The sequence below is a fragment of the Perna viridis genome, chromosome 2 (genome assembly GCF_037379345.1).
Source record: "Perna viridis isolate PV_CMFRI_1.1 ecotype Kerala chromosome 2, ASM3737934v1, whole genome shotgun sequence".
NCBI lineage: Eukaryota > Metazoa > Mollusca > Bivalvia > Mytilida > Mytilidae > Perna > Perna viridis.
Window position 1 is genome coordinate 69,021,512 of NC_142446.1, and position 17,632 is coordinate 69,039,143.

The 17,632-nt window shown below is 33.7% G+C and overlaps 2 protein-coding genes across 2 annotated transcripts; one reads left to right on the forward strand and one right to left on the reverse strand.

The window, feature by feature from the left end:
• Window positions 1-3,227: 3,227 nt before the first annotated feature.
• LOC148626684 (uncharacterized) lies at window positions 3,228-3,881 on the forward strand. Its single transcript, XM_088571127.1, has one exon. The coding sequence runs from the start codon at window positions 3,228-3,230 to the stop codon at window positions 3,879-3,881; it is 654 nt and encodes a 217-aa protein (XP_088427253.1).
• Window positions 3,882-5,796: 1,915 nt separating this feature from the next.
• On the reverse strand, window positions 5,797-17,119 carry LOC148626685 (solute carrier organic anion transporter family member 4A1-like). The gene is made up of 13 exons (XM_088570865.1): window positions 17,011-17,119; window positions 14,563-14,645; window positions 13,373-13,698; window positions 12,412-12,630; window positions 11,801-11,903; window positions 11,254-11,375; window positions 10,530-10,651; window positions 9,636-9,774; window positions 8,921-9,113; window positions 8,332-8,485; window positions 7,470-7,636; window positions 6,540-6,604; window positions 5,797-6,099 (listed from the first exon to the last, which is right to left on the reverse strand). The coding sequence occupies exons 1-13, from the start codon at window positions 17,032-17,034 to the stop codon at window positions 5,816-5,818; spliced, it is 2,001 nt and encodes a 666-aa protein (XP_088426991.1). The 5' UTR covers window positions 17,035-17,119; the 3' UTR covers window positions 5,797-5,815.
• Window positions 17,120-17,632: the final 513 nt, after the last annotated feature.

Consider the following 17,632-nt stretch of genomic DNA (forward strand, 5'->3'; position numbering starts at 1 on the left):
TATACGCAGTTGTGCAAAATTTCAAACTAATTCAATGTCTTTCCTTCACAACATCCTTCAGGGATAATTCTGGTATTTTATTTTTTTTTCAAATGGTACAAGTATTTTTGAAAACGTGAAATTTCAACTTAAGTTTGCCGAGAAGTGAAAATTTATTTACAACCTTGCTTTAAACATGTCATTCTCAGATATTTTTAAGATTCTAACACAGTGTCTGTTTTAATATAAAATAAGAAAAAAATACTTTTTACGATTCACACAATCTAATGAAATAAAGAAGCAATGTTTCTTGAGTACGGAAGCCCTGGAAGGACATTTTGACTTACTGTGTAATAATTATTTCTTACGACTTACTTGTTGGGATTTATTTATTATAACTTATTTGATTTTGGGAAAAGGGTTGCAACGGGAACAAAACAACTCTTATTTAGAATTTCAAGCTTGTCACTCTCTGAATCAAAGACTCTGATAGAATCCCTTTTTCTTTACTGTGGTCCTTTTTAGGAACAATTAAATATTTTACCGTTTACTGAGCCGACAAAAGCACTGCGTGTTCCATAAAAAAAAATAACGGATTCGTCAATGTGAATGATTCAACCATTAAGACCCAAATTTGATTAAAGAAATACAGCGTATAGGTCTATAGCCAACTTTGAAACCTTTTATCTAAAAAAGTTCAATGTGTAGTTGAGATTTCGCGTAAAGATGCATAGTCCAATTAATAGTTTATGGTTGGTTTAAAAATTTAGTTCTGCATTTGAAACTATCCAAATCAATATATTTATATTTATCACATATTTAAAAGTAATATGTACAATTTTACAAGCTTGACCATGCCATATTATGCCCTTCAGTTCGATATGGATTTTATGAGTGTCTGATATGTATTTCCTATATAAAATCCACAGGACACTAATATCGTGTCCTTACGGGCAATTTTCCTCCCTGTATTGGGCCTCAGTTTTGATGCACTTCCCGTCGTATGCAACCTAAAATATGACGGAGGCGGAGGATATCCGGTGCTTCAGCGGAATCAATGAAGATGACACTTACACATTCGTCGATGACATGAAAAAAACTCTAACACAAGAAAGAAAACCCAAAGTCACTGCAAGATCACCCATGGCTGATATAAAAATGTTATACTAGACTTAAACAACGTCAGCATTATCAATGGAACAAACTTTTTAAATTCACCATTCCTTATTTCTTAATGTGTAATAAATAGATCATTACAAGGCATATCCATATTGGCTCTGGTATCATCACTCGACCCATATCAGACCTCGGGATTAACGTATAGGAGTCTCGGGGTGATACCAGGGCCGATATCGAAAATGTCATGTAATAATCTATAAATATCTAATTAAAAGAAAAATCGAACATCTCTCTCTGCATGGAGAATGCAGCATTGTGAAAATAAAATGGTCATAAGTGATACAAGTTAATCATGTAATATATTAACATGAGCTAATTGATTATAATTATACTCATTTTATGAGATAAAGATAGATTGATTCTTGTACCAATGTGTGAATCAGGAATCGTCGTGATGACAAGTAAAAGAACTTGTCAAAGTTATGCCCTTGGCGATCTTCCGGGTAAAATCATATACAAATTCAGTACATCTATACAAGGGGTCTTATTTTCATCTTGTCTTATTATTTTTTCGACCACCGGACTTCCAGATTAGAGGTAGGATAATAAGACATTTTACTTGATTCAGATAAAGACCAAGACAATTTAGTTTTGTTTGTTTTTAGTTTACGGTGATAGTATGTAATGTTTTCATCAAATGAAATTAAATGTACAGTAATGATTTGAAACTATATCTTCCAGTTCGATTAACACTTTTAAACTTTGAAATTATTATACGACGAGCCCGTGGGGGTGTTTTGCGTGTAATAGTATGCAATAAAATGTGTTTATCGAGCATACCAATTCATCAGGGGCGAATCCAGAAAACCATACTGAGGGGAAATACAGTCCGGAAATTTATGAAAGAAGGGTTTCATGCGATCATTGTTCTTTTTCGGCCAAAATTACACGAAATTTTTTCTTATCCACATGGATGCAATATTTCACATTTATTTTCTTATTTCATACATATGATTATATTTATTGCATCTTTGTAGGCCGCGCTGACTGCTTCTGAAATAATATCTCTGTAAAACTTGAAACGCGTATCGATATAATCGTCTTGAAACACACACCTAATAGGCTCGAAAACATATGCATGTTTCACAATACATATCTTTATTTTCGCTAAAACACACACACAAACAAACAATTAGATAAAACATGCAAAAAAACGGATTTTAACCATTTATCGACTGAAAAAAAAACAAATACACACACACACAAACTAGTAGACAAACAAAACACAACAAATGGAATTTGATTAGACTTGACCTTACATTGTTTTTACGCTAGAAAAAAATGAATATATGTATGTGTAATGGGTAATATTTCATCACTACAGAAGTTCTGTGCTGATGAATTGTTACAGTGTATCCATCTGCATCATGAGAAACGATTTGTTCAACAGGTCATTGTTTTCCTTTCCTCATTCATCTACCCACGGACTTGACTTTTTATGAACAACTCGGCCTGTGTTTCTAGAAAATTCTTTATATGTTTTACGTTTTATTTGTATTTTATTGATATGAAGTTCCTTTTTAAACGTGTCTATTGTTCACTTATTCATTATTCTTGTTTCTAGACAAGCAGAGAACGTTTTCCCTATCGGTGCACCTGGTCCATGCTCCCAGCTTTTAGTGGAATCCGAACTCCTCATTTACTTTGGACACTTTGTATGTATTATTTTGGTTATTGTATGGTCTTTTTGTGTTTGTCTTGTCTTTGTCAGTGGACTACATTTGTTTGATTTCCGGTAGATTTTTCTTTGTTCCCTTGACAATTATTTATGTTACAATTGAATACACATAAATTTATGAAGCTAGTTCATTTAACCTATATATATATTCAGGAATGGTCTTACTGATTTCAATATTTTATCTCTGGGTCCAGAGACAGATGGAAGATTCGTGTTAACTGATATTTATTTGTATCATATAGATAATTTTAAACATAAAAAGATTCAGTAGCGTGGGTTAATACTTTTCTCGTTTTTTTTTATCTATAGGACAAAAATTGCAGAACTTATGTGCACGAACACGAACGAAGCCTTTTGAAATTTACATTTGTATAAGATGGAAGAAACGATCATGACGAGTGCATATGCTGAACTACATACTATGGACCAATTAGCTCGACGAATCCGAACAGATCTCAACATGTTCCATGCTTTCCAACTGATGCAATCAACGGTTGTCTTTTTTACTCTTACGTATGGATTTTGTATTTTAATGCAATCCTTATTTGCACGGCTACGAACGACTGTTTGGGGCCTCTGGATTACATTTTTATGTGGATTTATACAAGTCTGTTATTGTGCAGCAAATGTCTTTGCAGCAAGACAAAAGGAAATTTACCAGGTGCCTGTACCTTTCCAATGCAGCGACATCTATACAATTCCAGTTTTGTGTGACGTCATTTCAATGGCTGCGCTTGTATCGTCTGCAGTCGGTGTAAATTTTAGACAATCCAAAGTTGGCTTCTTGTTTAAACTTATATTTTTTCCATACATACTGGTGTGTATGTTGTGTTTTGTTGCTATAAATAGTGGTGAGCAGTCGCAGTTGCCTGCAAAATTGTATATTACACGACAGATATCATTTCAATCGGTTTCATGTATGAATAGTAGGGGAAATGATTTGTTCTTGGTTGCCTTAGAATCTTTGCTAATCTACATTCCGATGTCGATTATTTTATTGGCTGTCAACTACAGATACACAAGAAACAAAGGTATGCAAGTTTAAGAAGTTAAGTTTTGTTACATTAGCAGTTTTGATGTAACCTGTAGAACTGTTTTAAGCATAAAGTTCGTTAAGTGAAAAAAGAGAGATAATTCTAACCATATTTAATAATCATATTATTTTAAGGGTAAGCGAACTATTTTTTCGACAGATTAGGTGAGCGCCATCAAAATCATTAAACACACCAAAGGACCATACCATGCTCCTTAGATACGATAACGTAACCCCCTTTGCATTACGCTAGGTGAGGAGCGTAGTGTAGGGGGTTACGTTATCTACATGCTCTTAACCCCAGTCTCGAGTATCTTTATGTCAATTCCGGTTCACATGGAAGCGCTCTGATTTTCACCCATTAGTGTGCAAAATATCCTGCGAATCAATGGGTAATATATCATTATGGAGGTAAGATCTCTGCTAAACTGTTGACGTTACTTATTAATAAATCGACCAATCAAAAAATGTATATTAAATCCTAACGTAATGAAAACGTACATGGGATGTGTCAATACCCTATATATCTTTTCTTTTTTTCTAGATTCTGATAGCCGCCTTTGGTTCTTCAAACCTTGCAGCCCTGACACGATTTGTGGCGTATGTCAGTACACGAATAGTGTGTGTAAAGTAGTATTTGTATCATTTTCTGGATGTCTACTAATTTTACGCCCAATTGACAACATCGCAAGTTCAATTTACGATTTGTCGCATCAGAATATCATCCCGAGTCTGATCTCAACAGCTGTTTACGTGTATTTGTGCTTTGAATATAGCATTATTTTGCAAAACAAATGTAAATCGAGTGCGAAAACTCAAACCGACGAGTGCTTAATTACACACGAGAAAGAGGTGGTGTATACCGTGGTAAAAGACGGTCCTAACGAAAATGGAGAAATTCAGAAGGAACTTTTGGTACCATTTAGCATACCTTCATGTGTTTGAAAGTTAAAAAATTGTACTATCCCTGATCACAAACAAGTTAAAGATTGATTCTATGAGAGGCCTATGGAATAACAAATTAATCGACTTTTATATCCAGTACTTATTTGTAGGAGGGCAAAGTTTTGACCCAAAAAAAAATCAAGTAATTAACGAACCTATCACTGTTAGTTTTTTATTTAGTAAGCTGCATTTTGATATTTAAAGAAAGTTTCTTATATAAACTAGCTTGTGTCATAGAATGATGGCGTGTTACTGTTTTATTTCCGACGCAGCCGGTATAGTTTCGCTTTTTACCCTTTGACATTAAAGACGCTCTTTCATGGAATCTAAAGTCACCTGATCGCAATTATGTTTCCCGATTGGCCAAATACTGGTAACTTAGCGGTGTTCGAAAAAAAAAAAAACTGCATTGAAAATTGAAATTGCGTGCCATGTGATTTTTCCTGAATGAAATGTTGAAATTTATGAGTAAAAAGAACAAAATTTTACTACGTCGGCTATCTTTTTTTAAGATAGTACTTGTTATTTTGCAGGGCTGGTTTTCTACCGTGCCCGATCAGCTATGCCAGTCAAGTAATATACATGTCCTTCGTTTAGTTCGATTTATATATAAGAGCTTAACTGGCATATCAACGATTCGAATGGTTACTTCGTTTCTCGATACTTTGTGTCTTTGTTCTTATGTCGTCAATGATGGGGAAAACCCATACCATAAAGCAAGCTGTCAAAGGCTCGCTCCAATATAAATGGTGTGAACTATTAAAAAAATAGGGTTTGTTTGGTTTTTTAAATTCATACTGTTTACGGAAACAATAAACTGAAAACAAAAATAGTCTTAATTTGACCAAAACACAATCTGTAGTTTACTGATAAAAACCTGAGTGTTGAACTTGAGATCAATAAAGTTTTAGAGGCCGATAAATGATGGGCGGTTTTGATCTTCATTGAGTTTCCTGGCCAACTTCTGCGAGAAAAATGCCTGTCACTGTGTAAAGAACATTTTAAAACTTTGTAAATTCTGGTTTCTCCGACTTCTCCTTCACTAGGCCATTACTTGATATTGTTTTGGTTGCAACATGGTCTTTTGGTGGCTTGTAAAGTTTAACAGCCAAAGATAGAAATATCAAAGCTAGAATCTTCAAACATATCCACCAAATCATTATGCGAATTCCAAGGTCAAATTTACTGTAAATCCAACATGAACCTTTTGCTCCACATGTATCTTGCCATACACCACAAGCACTGTCTATGATTGTACCGAGGAATATAGGTCCTGGGGTTGTTCCTGGAAAAAAATTATGAAATAAATTACGAAAACGTACTAGATGACCATTCTTGCTTGTCAAATGTATTGCTTCAGGTTGTTTTGACAAGAAAAAACAATTACAGAATTTACAGGGTGTCATACCGATTTGTTTACATTATCTTTCATCATTTCGCTTGAAAATGTCAATAGTTTTCGATTTTTTATGGCTGATTACTCGCCAGTGTTCACGAGTGCTAACGGTACCCTTTTTAAACAAAGACTTTCATATTGAACTTTTGAGTGAATGTATACCTTACCATTTTCAGTGTTTATTCTTTCTGCTAATTTAATTGGATATTTGTTGCATTGGAACATTTACCATAACAGGAAGTTCTGACGAATCTCGATACAGTTCTTCTAATTGCTTAGGTTTTTACATGAGTTTTTTTTCGGACGTAGAAGGACTTGTAACTGCTTACCTAGTAATCGAACCAACAGCAACTGTAAACCAACCGCAAAAGACCTTTGTTCTTGTGGAACACATCTGCAATTATTAAAATTTGTCAATTATATTTTTTTGGCATAAAGTTAAGTTCAATCTGTTCTTGTATTTATCAAACATCATTAAATCTTTAAACGAGACCAATATTTCCTAAATCCTATTTATTCAGTGATTAAATCAAACATTTTACTGATCATTATCTCCTAATTTTTTTTATCTTCTTAAATGAATATTTTAATCTTAAACTTAATACTGCATCAGTAAAAATATGCAATAATCGAAAATGATGTTCATGTTGATCATTACTTACCTCTATTTTCTCCCTTAAATTTTTACATAATATAAAATCAGAAATAATTATTGGGATTTTGTCATTAAAATAGCTAACTCCAGCTAAGAACCAAACAAAATATGATTTATGCTTAGATAATACCTACATATTTTTTTGATATTATAGTAAACAGAAATAACATGGGGATTTTCATAGTAACTTTGTTCATAAGAGTTAAAAATTAAATATTATTATAATGTAGTGCAGAATTCAAAATTAAGGGAGATAACTCTGTAAATGAAAAATACAGTAGAAACCATTGGATTTGCAATATTAATTAAATCCTAAGAGTAGACAGCTTGAATGAATGATCATACATTTAATCATATTTTTAAAATAGACCTATTAAGCAACTTTTTGGTGTGTATCACATGGTACAGAATTAGCATGATTCTTACAAACACTGATACTTGATAGAAAAAAAACGCACGTGTAAGTTTTGCGATTTTTAAGAATTTAAAAAAAAACATTAGTTATGTTAAAAATTCAACAATGCGAGCTTTGAATATTGCGATTTATATCAGTCGCATTATTCGCAATAATTCTGAATTTGCAATATTCATTAGAAACGTTTACCTAAATATTGCGGTAACTATTGGAGACATAGTCGAGAACGTGAACCACATAATCAAGAAAAGCAAAACACAGAAAACATAGAACAGAGAACACCTGGTAGAGCAATCCCCTGTTCTGGCCTGTATCACATCTCTTTCTGAACCGATACATCCACAGTTCATGTAGGACTGAAATAAAAACAAAGCAATCAAATTGAGCCATGGAAGCTTCTTCTGAACGTTATCATCAGGCTCTTGTGTACAGAAATAATAGGGAGATCGATCCACAATGGCAATCCAGCTAGTTCACAACAGCCTGTGCGTCATAGACCAATTATAAAACTGATATTAACAGGCTCTTGTGTAGAGAATTAATGCGGAATCGATAGACAATGACATCCCGCTAGTTCACAAGAATTTGTGCGTTACAGACCAATTATAAAATTGATATTAACAGGCTCGTGTAGAGAATTAATGGGGGAATCGATTAACAATGACTTCCGGCTAGTTCACAAGAGCCTGTGCGTTATAAAGACCAATTATAAAACTGAAAGTTAAAGAAACGTTATCAACAGGCTCTTGTGTAGAGTAAACTTAAATCAATGATCAATGGACAATGGAAATCCCGCTAGTTCACAAGAGCCTATGCGTTATAGACCAATTTTTAAACTGAAAGACACAAACAATTCGTCGTCTAGAGAGACCAAAATACACATGAACATTAAATAATAATTTGAATATTCATTTTCTTGTACCAACTTTTGTGTACATATATTTTACACAAAATTAAGGAGTGACTATTATATGTTCTCGGTCTAGTATTAAGAAATAACCTCAATCAAGGGGTCCAATTGGCGCCAGGCCTTTAAGTTTGTTCGTCTTACCTTTTTGCCATTAATTATCTTGGTATCGGTACAACCGGCGTGGCATGGGGAGAAATACACTGTGGAATTGCCATCGCATATAGGTTCGAACCCAGATGTCGTGCAGCCACAGCCCAAATTACACGTGGACATCAAACTTTCAACACCAGGACTCCTTTAAGTCACGTCGTAGAAATAAAGTTTTATTGATAAAAAAATGTTATAAAATTTATACAATATTTCGGCGATGCAGAGAGGAATGTCATTTAATTAATACGAGCAATATAACATGTCAAAGAGTGATCAAAGAACTTAGATTTTAGCGTAAATCAAAAGGGTGTAATCCGGGTACAAAGACCAAACATGGAAAACAGACACACACAACGAAATTATCAAAATAATACATACAAAAGTTTGCGACCGTCTTGTAATCATGAAGTAATTTTATGTGTGCTTTCATTCTGATTCTGTTCATTTTCTGTACAAACTTGAAAGTAATACTCTGTAAAAATCGTTTCCGTAAAAATATATGTTGTAAGATATATTTTGAATAAATAGCTTTCTTTCAAAATAATGATCTAAATGAAGCGCTTGCACAACCGAGTCTTACTCGTTATATACTGTCGAAACACCTGCAACAGGTCTACTTTCACAGCTGGCTAAGAATGACGGACCGACGGTAGCAGCAAGGCCCACACTGATCATACAGAAGTAGATGATGCCACGAAGTTTGAGGTCAAGCTTCTTTACTATGTATCCTCCGAAGATCATACCTCCTCCGGCTCCGAAAATCGTAATAGCACCTGTATTAATGATAATTAAGATTTACATTATACTAACGCACCCTCCTTTTTGTTGTTTTAAGTCCGATAGCTCAGACACGAGTAAGCTTTACATGATAAAAAACGACAGGAAACTTTCATCTATGAATACAGATTAAAAATATCAAATGTTTTTTTTAAAGTTCGTACGACTTTTGGTCGGGTGGACCGATACAGTAAAACATGATATGCTATGCACACTATAATTAGCACTCATAGGTACATGCAAGTGGCTTACAAGTTAATTTTCTGTATAAGAAGTTGTTGAGGAAGTTTCTGAAATCATTGTAGTAACAATTCTATTTCAGTTTTATTGATAATTTATGACAACTTTAAGTAGAGGTTTGAACAGATCTTAACTATACTGTTTGACAATCCAAGAAAATTAGGTAGAAGCCTCAAGGGAGTTATATAGTTGGGCGAACAGACGCAATGACGCAAACCATTATCATGCCCCGTCGCATCACTGCTGTGGTACACTGTAATTTGAACCGTGACTCGTACCCATAATAGTGCCAGCTGTTGCTAAATCTACGTTGAAAAATTCCTGAATCAGTTTGGGTCCAAATGCAGCCAGCCCTCCTATCAGTAGAGTCTCACAAACACTGCCTAAGCAAATCAAAATATAGGTTGGATTCTTGATCTAAAAAAAGATTTTTAAAAACAATGGTACAAATACTACTGAGTCATGTAAATCATTAAGATCAGCTGTTGTTGTGTAAAACATAATGTCGCTTGTTATCAGTAAACATGAAAAAGACGTTAGCCAACCGGAACCGGAAGTACCTGTATTGCTTTGATACCAGTACATACTATTTACCATATTCAAGCCATGTTCCAATAAAATCTATTAATTCAGTACAACCTTAAGTAAACATCCATATTGTCAGACGGATAAGCGCTCAACTTTACAGATACAGGGCTGTCGAAAAAAAACATAAAACAAAACAAAAGCAAAAACAAAAACAAAAACGGGACACTATGATTCTACTAGGCCTTTCATAAATCAGATCAATAAGCATTTTGACCATGGGAACCGTTGCAAAGGACACAAGACGTATTTTTGATTCATTGCACTTGAAAAAAAAAACAAGTGAATTTCTCCGGTTGTATCACCGCTAAAAATATCAAAGCACGAATTGAAGAAAAACGGTCAACTTTCGACCGTTTCACTAATAGGTATTTCAAAACAACATACCCCGAACAAAAAAGAGATAGCTTTATCACCGGGACAGGCATTGAATAGTTGTGGATCCAAACATAATTCAGAAAGAGGGAGGGGCGCTCTTGATAGTGACTTCCATTTTTTTTCTATATATTCAACCAAACTTTTCGAGGAAAAGTGGCCCCTGGCCCATCTATACTAAATCATAACATTGCCACAAACAAATATCTTACCAAGAGTATGAAGGATCTGGGAAAATCTTTCCAGTTCTTTCCGAAGGACGCTTGTGCAGTAATCTCTTCTGCGTTATTATCATACGCTTCTGATTGTCTGTGCTTCTGAAGCTCTTCAAAACCTAAAAAGTAGCAACTATGTTATATGGCGGACCAAAGTTCGGTGAAATTATAAGGCTGATTTTGCCATGTTAAAAGCTTCTTTTCATATTTGTACTTTACCTATGAACATACTGTTGAAATCATTGCCATTAATATTTTTTTCTATCAAGAGAGAGAAAATCGAGATACAAAAAACAAACAAACAAAACAAAACAAAACAAAACAAAACAAAACTTGATAATGATCGTAACTTTGAATGTTTTTTACAGCCATTGAGATGGTCGTATCTTAGTTACGATCACCACCAGTCGTAATACCCACGAGGAGTTTTTTGATGTGCTAAATTAAAACTGTACTAATTTGAATAAATCTTGGGATACTGGATATGGCAAAGATATAAAGGCTATGAAAAGATCAACTTATCTCAGAGAAAAATCTAGCGGACTACTCAGAGTTGTTGTTGGGCCGGAGTAACTGCACTTGTTCATTATTTTCAAAAGCATGCCTTTCACATAACAATACAATTTTACGAAATTTTAAATGAATAAGATAGATATTAGAAAAAGACATGTACGTTCTTGTAGCAAATCTACATTAATTCCTAAATAGCAATATACCGCACCAGGCAGTCTACGAGGATATGCAAGAATAGGAAATGCAACCATTATAAAAGCAGGAATAGCGATAATGATGCCGATCCACCAGGCTCCTACCCATTGGGGATCCTTAGGGGTTAATGGAATGCTGCAACAGAAATGTTATAAAAGTGTAAAAAAGATTTTTTGGGGTTTTTGTTTTTTTTTTCATTTCGGTTGGTATGAAAATGGCATGTAAGGCAAAACAGAATTATAATTTAAGTGCGAGTTATACAGAACTTTTACGAAACCAAAAGAAATAAAAAAACAATGAAAAATGAATTTCATAACAGTCACAACTGCTGTTTAAGTTCATCTGTGCATTTTGTCTTAAAGTTTATATAGATATACATAAACTGAGGTTATATTTTAACTTGATTTAGAAGATAACATTCGATATTGATCATCCGTTCATGTCCTATGCACGCGTAAAGGCGTTTAAACTTATGGAAATTTTGTTTCTGTATTCAAGATTAACAAGTAACAGCGCGCAAAATTGATTAGAACATGCATGCAAATGAAGCTACCACATACTTAGAACTGTCGACCTTGTCGACGTCGACGAAAATATTCAGTACATTTCCACCGACGATGTATCCGATAGCCACACCTACTGCTGCCGAACAGAAGGTCAATCCTAGAATTAAGTTTTGATGTCATTTTAGCAGAAGTATTTTATTTGATTTAATTATTAAAATTAATAATTAAAATAATGAGTAAATGGTAACGGAAGTATGACAATGAAATTAATTGTTTTAACCAGTTAAAATACTTGCTTAACTTTCAGCTATTGAGTTTGACAGACATTTGGGCATCGGATGGTTTCGATTGTCCTTTTTTCTCGAGAACCATTTGTTATTTTCTTCTGCTTCGTTATTTTGAGTAAAATTAGTATTTTGCAAGAACTTAGGGCATTTAAAACATTACGAAGAAATGCAAAATATTACACTAGAATTTCTACGAATTGAACATTTTATACAAGCATTTTTTTTAGAAGTATTGTATTTGATCAAGAATGGGTTCAATTGACGAATGTCACGCACACACAAATTTATATTGTCAAAGCGGCCTTGAGCACGACATGCTCTAAAAAGTCTGAGTAAATATTTGAATTCCTCAAATGCGATTAAAATTTTATCACCTACCCACATAAAAGGAGGTCAGTTTTTGTTTACAATTCTCGTCTATATAACTTAAACCGACGGTAAACAACGGGACAGCTCCGATCCCTAGAAGCATTTGACCGACGATAAACAGCGCATAGTAAGCCTTAAAGTACTCTTTGATGGTTTCATCCTCAGTGTCACACGATGAAGATGTGTTCCGAATGTTGCAAATATTCTCTGTCCCATTGTTTGTCGAACCTGCAATTTAAGAATTTAAAATTCGTCCATTCATCTGTTTGCATATGCCCTTCATCACTGTCGAAACAGATTCGACGAAATAGATATTTTTTTCCCTTTCCAGTATCGGTGTTTCGATTGGCTAGCTTTGTTTTGTTTTGTTTTTTTGTTGTTGTTGTTCTTTTGTTTTTGTTTTCGTGTTCGCTGACACGAGCGAGGGTTTGTTTGTATACTAGTAGTAGTGAAAGTGTACACTATATATCGAAATATTTGATCGACATGTTTATGGAGTTAATGTTTGAAATACAACAAAACTGATATGAAAGATTTAGATAAAAGGCTTTTTTTATGTTTGTTTAATCTTAAAAGGGTGTTGTGTTTTAAGAAGATTGGTTTTATCGAATAAAACAACATGAGCCAAGAAAAGACAAGAAGTAATCGATAAAATATTATAGGCAAAAAGTAAGATACTTTATAAATTACGTGTACAGTGAGTAAAAACATAAAAACAATAAGTTTCAAGTTAAACGAAGTTCACACGTAATTCGCATTCTTAACGGAGTTCACACAAAATTCGAATTCTTAACGATCGAAGTTCAGACGTAATTAGTATTATATACGTATTAAACAATTCGTATTTACACGAATATCCTTCCTTATATAGAATGGAATCCGCTTAAAGCGATCATCCGTGTATGCGATTTTCTCGACTTGCAATAGAAATTCACCCTTCACTAGAACAGATTGATTTAACATTCATTACCTGATATTGTGTAAACATATCTATCACCGACAAAATGCGGCACAGAAAACAGGAAACATCCAACCGACATAATCAAAATTCCTAATCCCATCAGCCTAGGTTTGTGACGTTTTTCTCCAAAATAGCCTACCAGTAATAGAAGAATAAACGTCCCAAAGTCATTAGCACTGGCGATAATGGCCGACTTGGAGCTCGAAAGTTCGTATCGTTTTTCTAAAGCTGGGATAATGACATTGATGACTCCATTTACAATAAACCCCTCAAAGAAATTGAAAATACACTGGAAAAACACATGCCATCGGATGGTGTTGAACCATTGGATACAACTGAAAAAGATCAATGAGATGTTGTTTTTTTTTCTTTTTTTTCTTTTTTAATTTTTTTTGTTCTTGTTTTGGCTGTTCTTTTATCATACCACGTATTTTCAATCGCTTAATATCTGAGATCTATTTTTTGCAAAATTTCTTGATTTAAATAAGTTTTCATTTTTGGAAACAACACACTTAAGATACATGTAGTTGACTATATATTTGTTGTTGTTGTTTTTTGTTTTGCTTTGTTTAGATATTGGTAAGATATGATCGTTCATTTATTCTGTATTCAATGTGCCATTTTTTTTCACGAAAAAGCAACAACTTCACAAGTTAATGTTTTTATGACGTAATGAAATGTACATCAGTTGTACAAACAGCCTCTGGACATTGTTTAAATGTGTCGATGTGTGTATACATGCACTACTTTTGTCATATAAAATATATAAACAAGATTTTTGTTTCATATTTTACCTTTACCTCCGTTCCTTTCACAATTTTTGTGTAATACATGTACCTGAATATAAGCGACCAAGAACTGTTAAATTAAAAAATCATGATATTTTCTTTCAATGTGCAGTAACTTTTTTTCGTTTTATTTTTTCAAGTTAAAAATTGTCATTTCCTAAATACAAGATTTCGGTGGAACATTACAGCTGCATTTCAATATTGCGATTAATAACAGAAACGTATTTATTGTCCCCAAACCGACACAGTATTATTCCGTGTACCTTTAATTCAATCCTTGCTTATTACAGAACTCATTTAGGAAAATAAGATTACAGTATGTGGACATTATAAATCATGTCTTAATACTTGGATTTCTACAACCGAATCTGTTATAGCAATCATACATGTCAGTCTGAGCCTACAAAGTACCTGCATTTTAGAGGTCCACATCCGTATCTGCGATTCTCAGTCTCTGCCACCATTTTTCTTGACGCTTCCGACTGGAGCAGAACCTGTAATTGGTGGTATATATACATGTATCCGGAATTTAAATATGATCATGAATACATTAAAGGTACCCCTTGTAAAGAAATAAATTGAATAAATTTACATTATTCAATGGGCATTAGAATATTAAACGGATATTAATTGTTTTGCATTAAAGCATGTACAATTTATCCTTTAAATATAAACTATCGTTCATTGACTTAAAATTGATCTTTTTGAATAATATGACGATGTTATGAAATTTGTTTTCTCCGAAAAAAAGAGGAAAGTTATGTTTAGTAAAATCTTGAGCTGTTTTCACCAGACTGTTTAGAACGACAAAAAAAAAAAAAATAAATGAAATGTAAATGAACTAGAAATTACGTCATATCAAATTCATTTCACTGTGACGTATCAAAAAAACGTATTATGATTACAAAAACAAACAAACAAAAATACCAAACCAAACAAACAAACCCCTTATAAGTATGAAAATTTAACTGCTTGTGCATCTCTTAAACGAAAAACAAACTGAAAATAATTACATTTGATTCTTCGGCAGAAATCTACCTCGGTGCAGGATAAAACTCTGAGGAAGGCCGAAATTCGGCTACATTTGTTATATAGAAATTCAAATTCTTTAGGTAGGTGCTCTCATTCTTCCAGTTAAACACAGAACTTACAAACATACTTACATCGGGTTCAGGAATAACGGGGTCGAAAGTTCATAATACAAAATAAGTAGGTCATGTTCCAATTATAGCCATAAGATAAGCAATTCAGAAAATAAACCCATCATCATATATGTACACGAGGCGTGGCAAAAATGTATACATTACGTGTTTCATTCCCCTTAAATCTCTTAAAAACAGAGAATATTTGTTGATATCCGAACTATTTTTCTATATTAGAAATTCGAATTTTAGGTGTATCGTCATGGGTTTCATACAAAAAATCTCAAATTAAGATCTAAAATATTCAATTTAAAGTTATTTGATTGGTCGAAATTTGAGGTCAGGAAGAATTTGAGAATATCTCAATTTAAAACTTTTTATAAAACTGGGCCCAATATTTGAACTCCGATTTTCTCTGAATATATAAAAATCCATTTTCTGTTATCAAAAATACTTCGGTATAAAAAAAAATCGAATCGTATTTAATATTGGTATAACGTTTCATCTCTATAGTAACATCTTTTATTCCAGAATTGGTAAAACCTTTCATGCTTATTGTAGCATCTTGTTTTCAAGTAGTGATACAAGAAGTTTGTATATGGTCATTACGGTGATTTAGCTATACTAGGCCTCAAAGGAAAAAATCAAATAAGTGAATTAATCTATCAACCTTCATTGAATTTATATACAAAGCATCATTTTTTCTGCTTTTTCTTTGTTGATCGCAAAAATATGCAAACTGTCATGTTCTGCCCAATTATGTTTAACTTTATTTCCCATTGGACAAGTAAGAATGCGTAAATCCAATAACATTTTAAGACTCAGAGATTTTGAGAAATAAAACGAATTCCAGAGATGGTCCAGAAAAACGAAGGTTCCAGGTTGTAACGTTTTTGCTCAATTTTGACCACATTTTGCATGAATTTATATAAGTTGTCCATTTAAAAAATGGAGAATACACATTTTCTCAATACAAAGATGACAACACAAATAATGTGATCTATCTACAAAACCACAGTAATGTCTATTGCTCTCGTTCTTTACATAGTCCATTTCATGTTAACTGGGGGTGACAATGCATGATATATACTTTACCGAGGTAGAGCTTGGTATAGAACGAAGTCTTACATTTTACCCCTTTCCCGCCATGCCTCATACACATACAGAATGTATTTTGTAAAAAAAAATTACAATAATTTTATATGTATTCAAAATTAAATGACCCGTGCAGGTCCGGGTGTCAAAAGAATAGGCCTGCAGCAGCGCTAAGCTTGTCGTAAAAGGCGACTAAATAGTGCTCAGAACCTTAGGCGGGGGCTAGGGCAACTGGGTTGTGTGCCCCAGGTGGTGGAATGGGGTACCTCTGGCGTGTTACATGCTGGGGTTGTCAGGCTATAATACGGAAAACCTGACCGCAAACCATAGTGGTGCACCGTGTTGGGAAAGATGCCACATTCCTCGCACTTTAAAAAACCCTACTGTGGTATTCTCCCGGAGTAGTAACCATAGGGCTCCGCCACAGGAGGCTAAATTGCCCGACCCTACCCACTTCCTCCCTATTTCCAGTGGCAATCAAAATTTCTCGACCCCGTTGTCCTTGTGTCCCATCCTATTTTTCATTTCATCATCATTTTATGTTCATCGCCTGAATATAGCTGAAATATTGCTGCTGGGGCTTTAACCCCCAACAAACAAAAAACAAAATTAAATGTCCTACCTCATCTTGTGTACTGTCATCCATATTTGACGGTATTTAATTTCTTTAAAATTTTATCTTCGTATCATTCTGAATTTAGATAATGGATTTCCATTATCTCTCTTAGCCGTCAAATCCAGATAAGTTAAAATTTATCTTGTAATCACCGTCTTCGGATAAAATACGATGTAAATAATGCAGTTACCGCATTCTGTGTACATGTACATTTTGTCCATAATTTTTTAGCTACGCTAATATAATAGATTTTTATAAATTCTCAATACAATACATTGCTTGAAACATGGACAGAAAAGGGACCATGATGATGAAGCAATTTTCTATAGATATTAAAAAAAAAATTATATCGCTTTTCATCGCAGGATAATTAATCAAAACATAGTAGGGATTTTAAAAAACAGCTGGTATATGTGCTCGGCGCGGGCGAAGAAAATATATGGCGAAGCCTCGCCATTTACCCCCGTTCCTCAGCCCAATACACATTTATAATGACTTTTTTTAGAAAAAAAAAACAGAAAAAAAAACGTGCGAAGTCAAACGACGACAATCTCACCAAAGTGTCATTGATAATAATTTTAGTATTTCACTTGGAAGTCACAATATACTATATGTGTAAATTATATCT

Bases quoted from the DNA above. Each gene is read 5' to 3' on its own strand.
- LOC148626684 (XM_088571127.1), top strand. From the start codon at position 3,228: ATGACGAGTGCATATGCTGAACTACATACTATGGACCAATTAGCTCGA.
- LOC148626685 (XM_088570865.1), bottom strand. From the start codon at position 17,034: ATGGATGACAGTACACAAGATGAG. The intron at 10,652-11,253 runs GTGCGGTATATT...GCTACTTTTTAG, and splicing joins ATATCCTCGTAGACTGCCTG to GTTTTGAAGAGCTTCAGAAG. The intron at 9,114-9,635 runs GTACGAGTCACG...TCATTAATACAG, and splicing joins AACAGCTGGCACTATTATGG to GTGCTATTACGATTTTCGGA.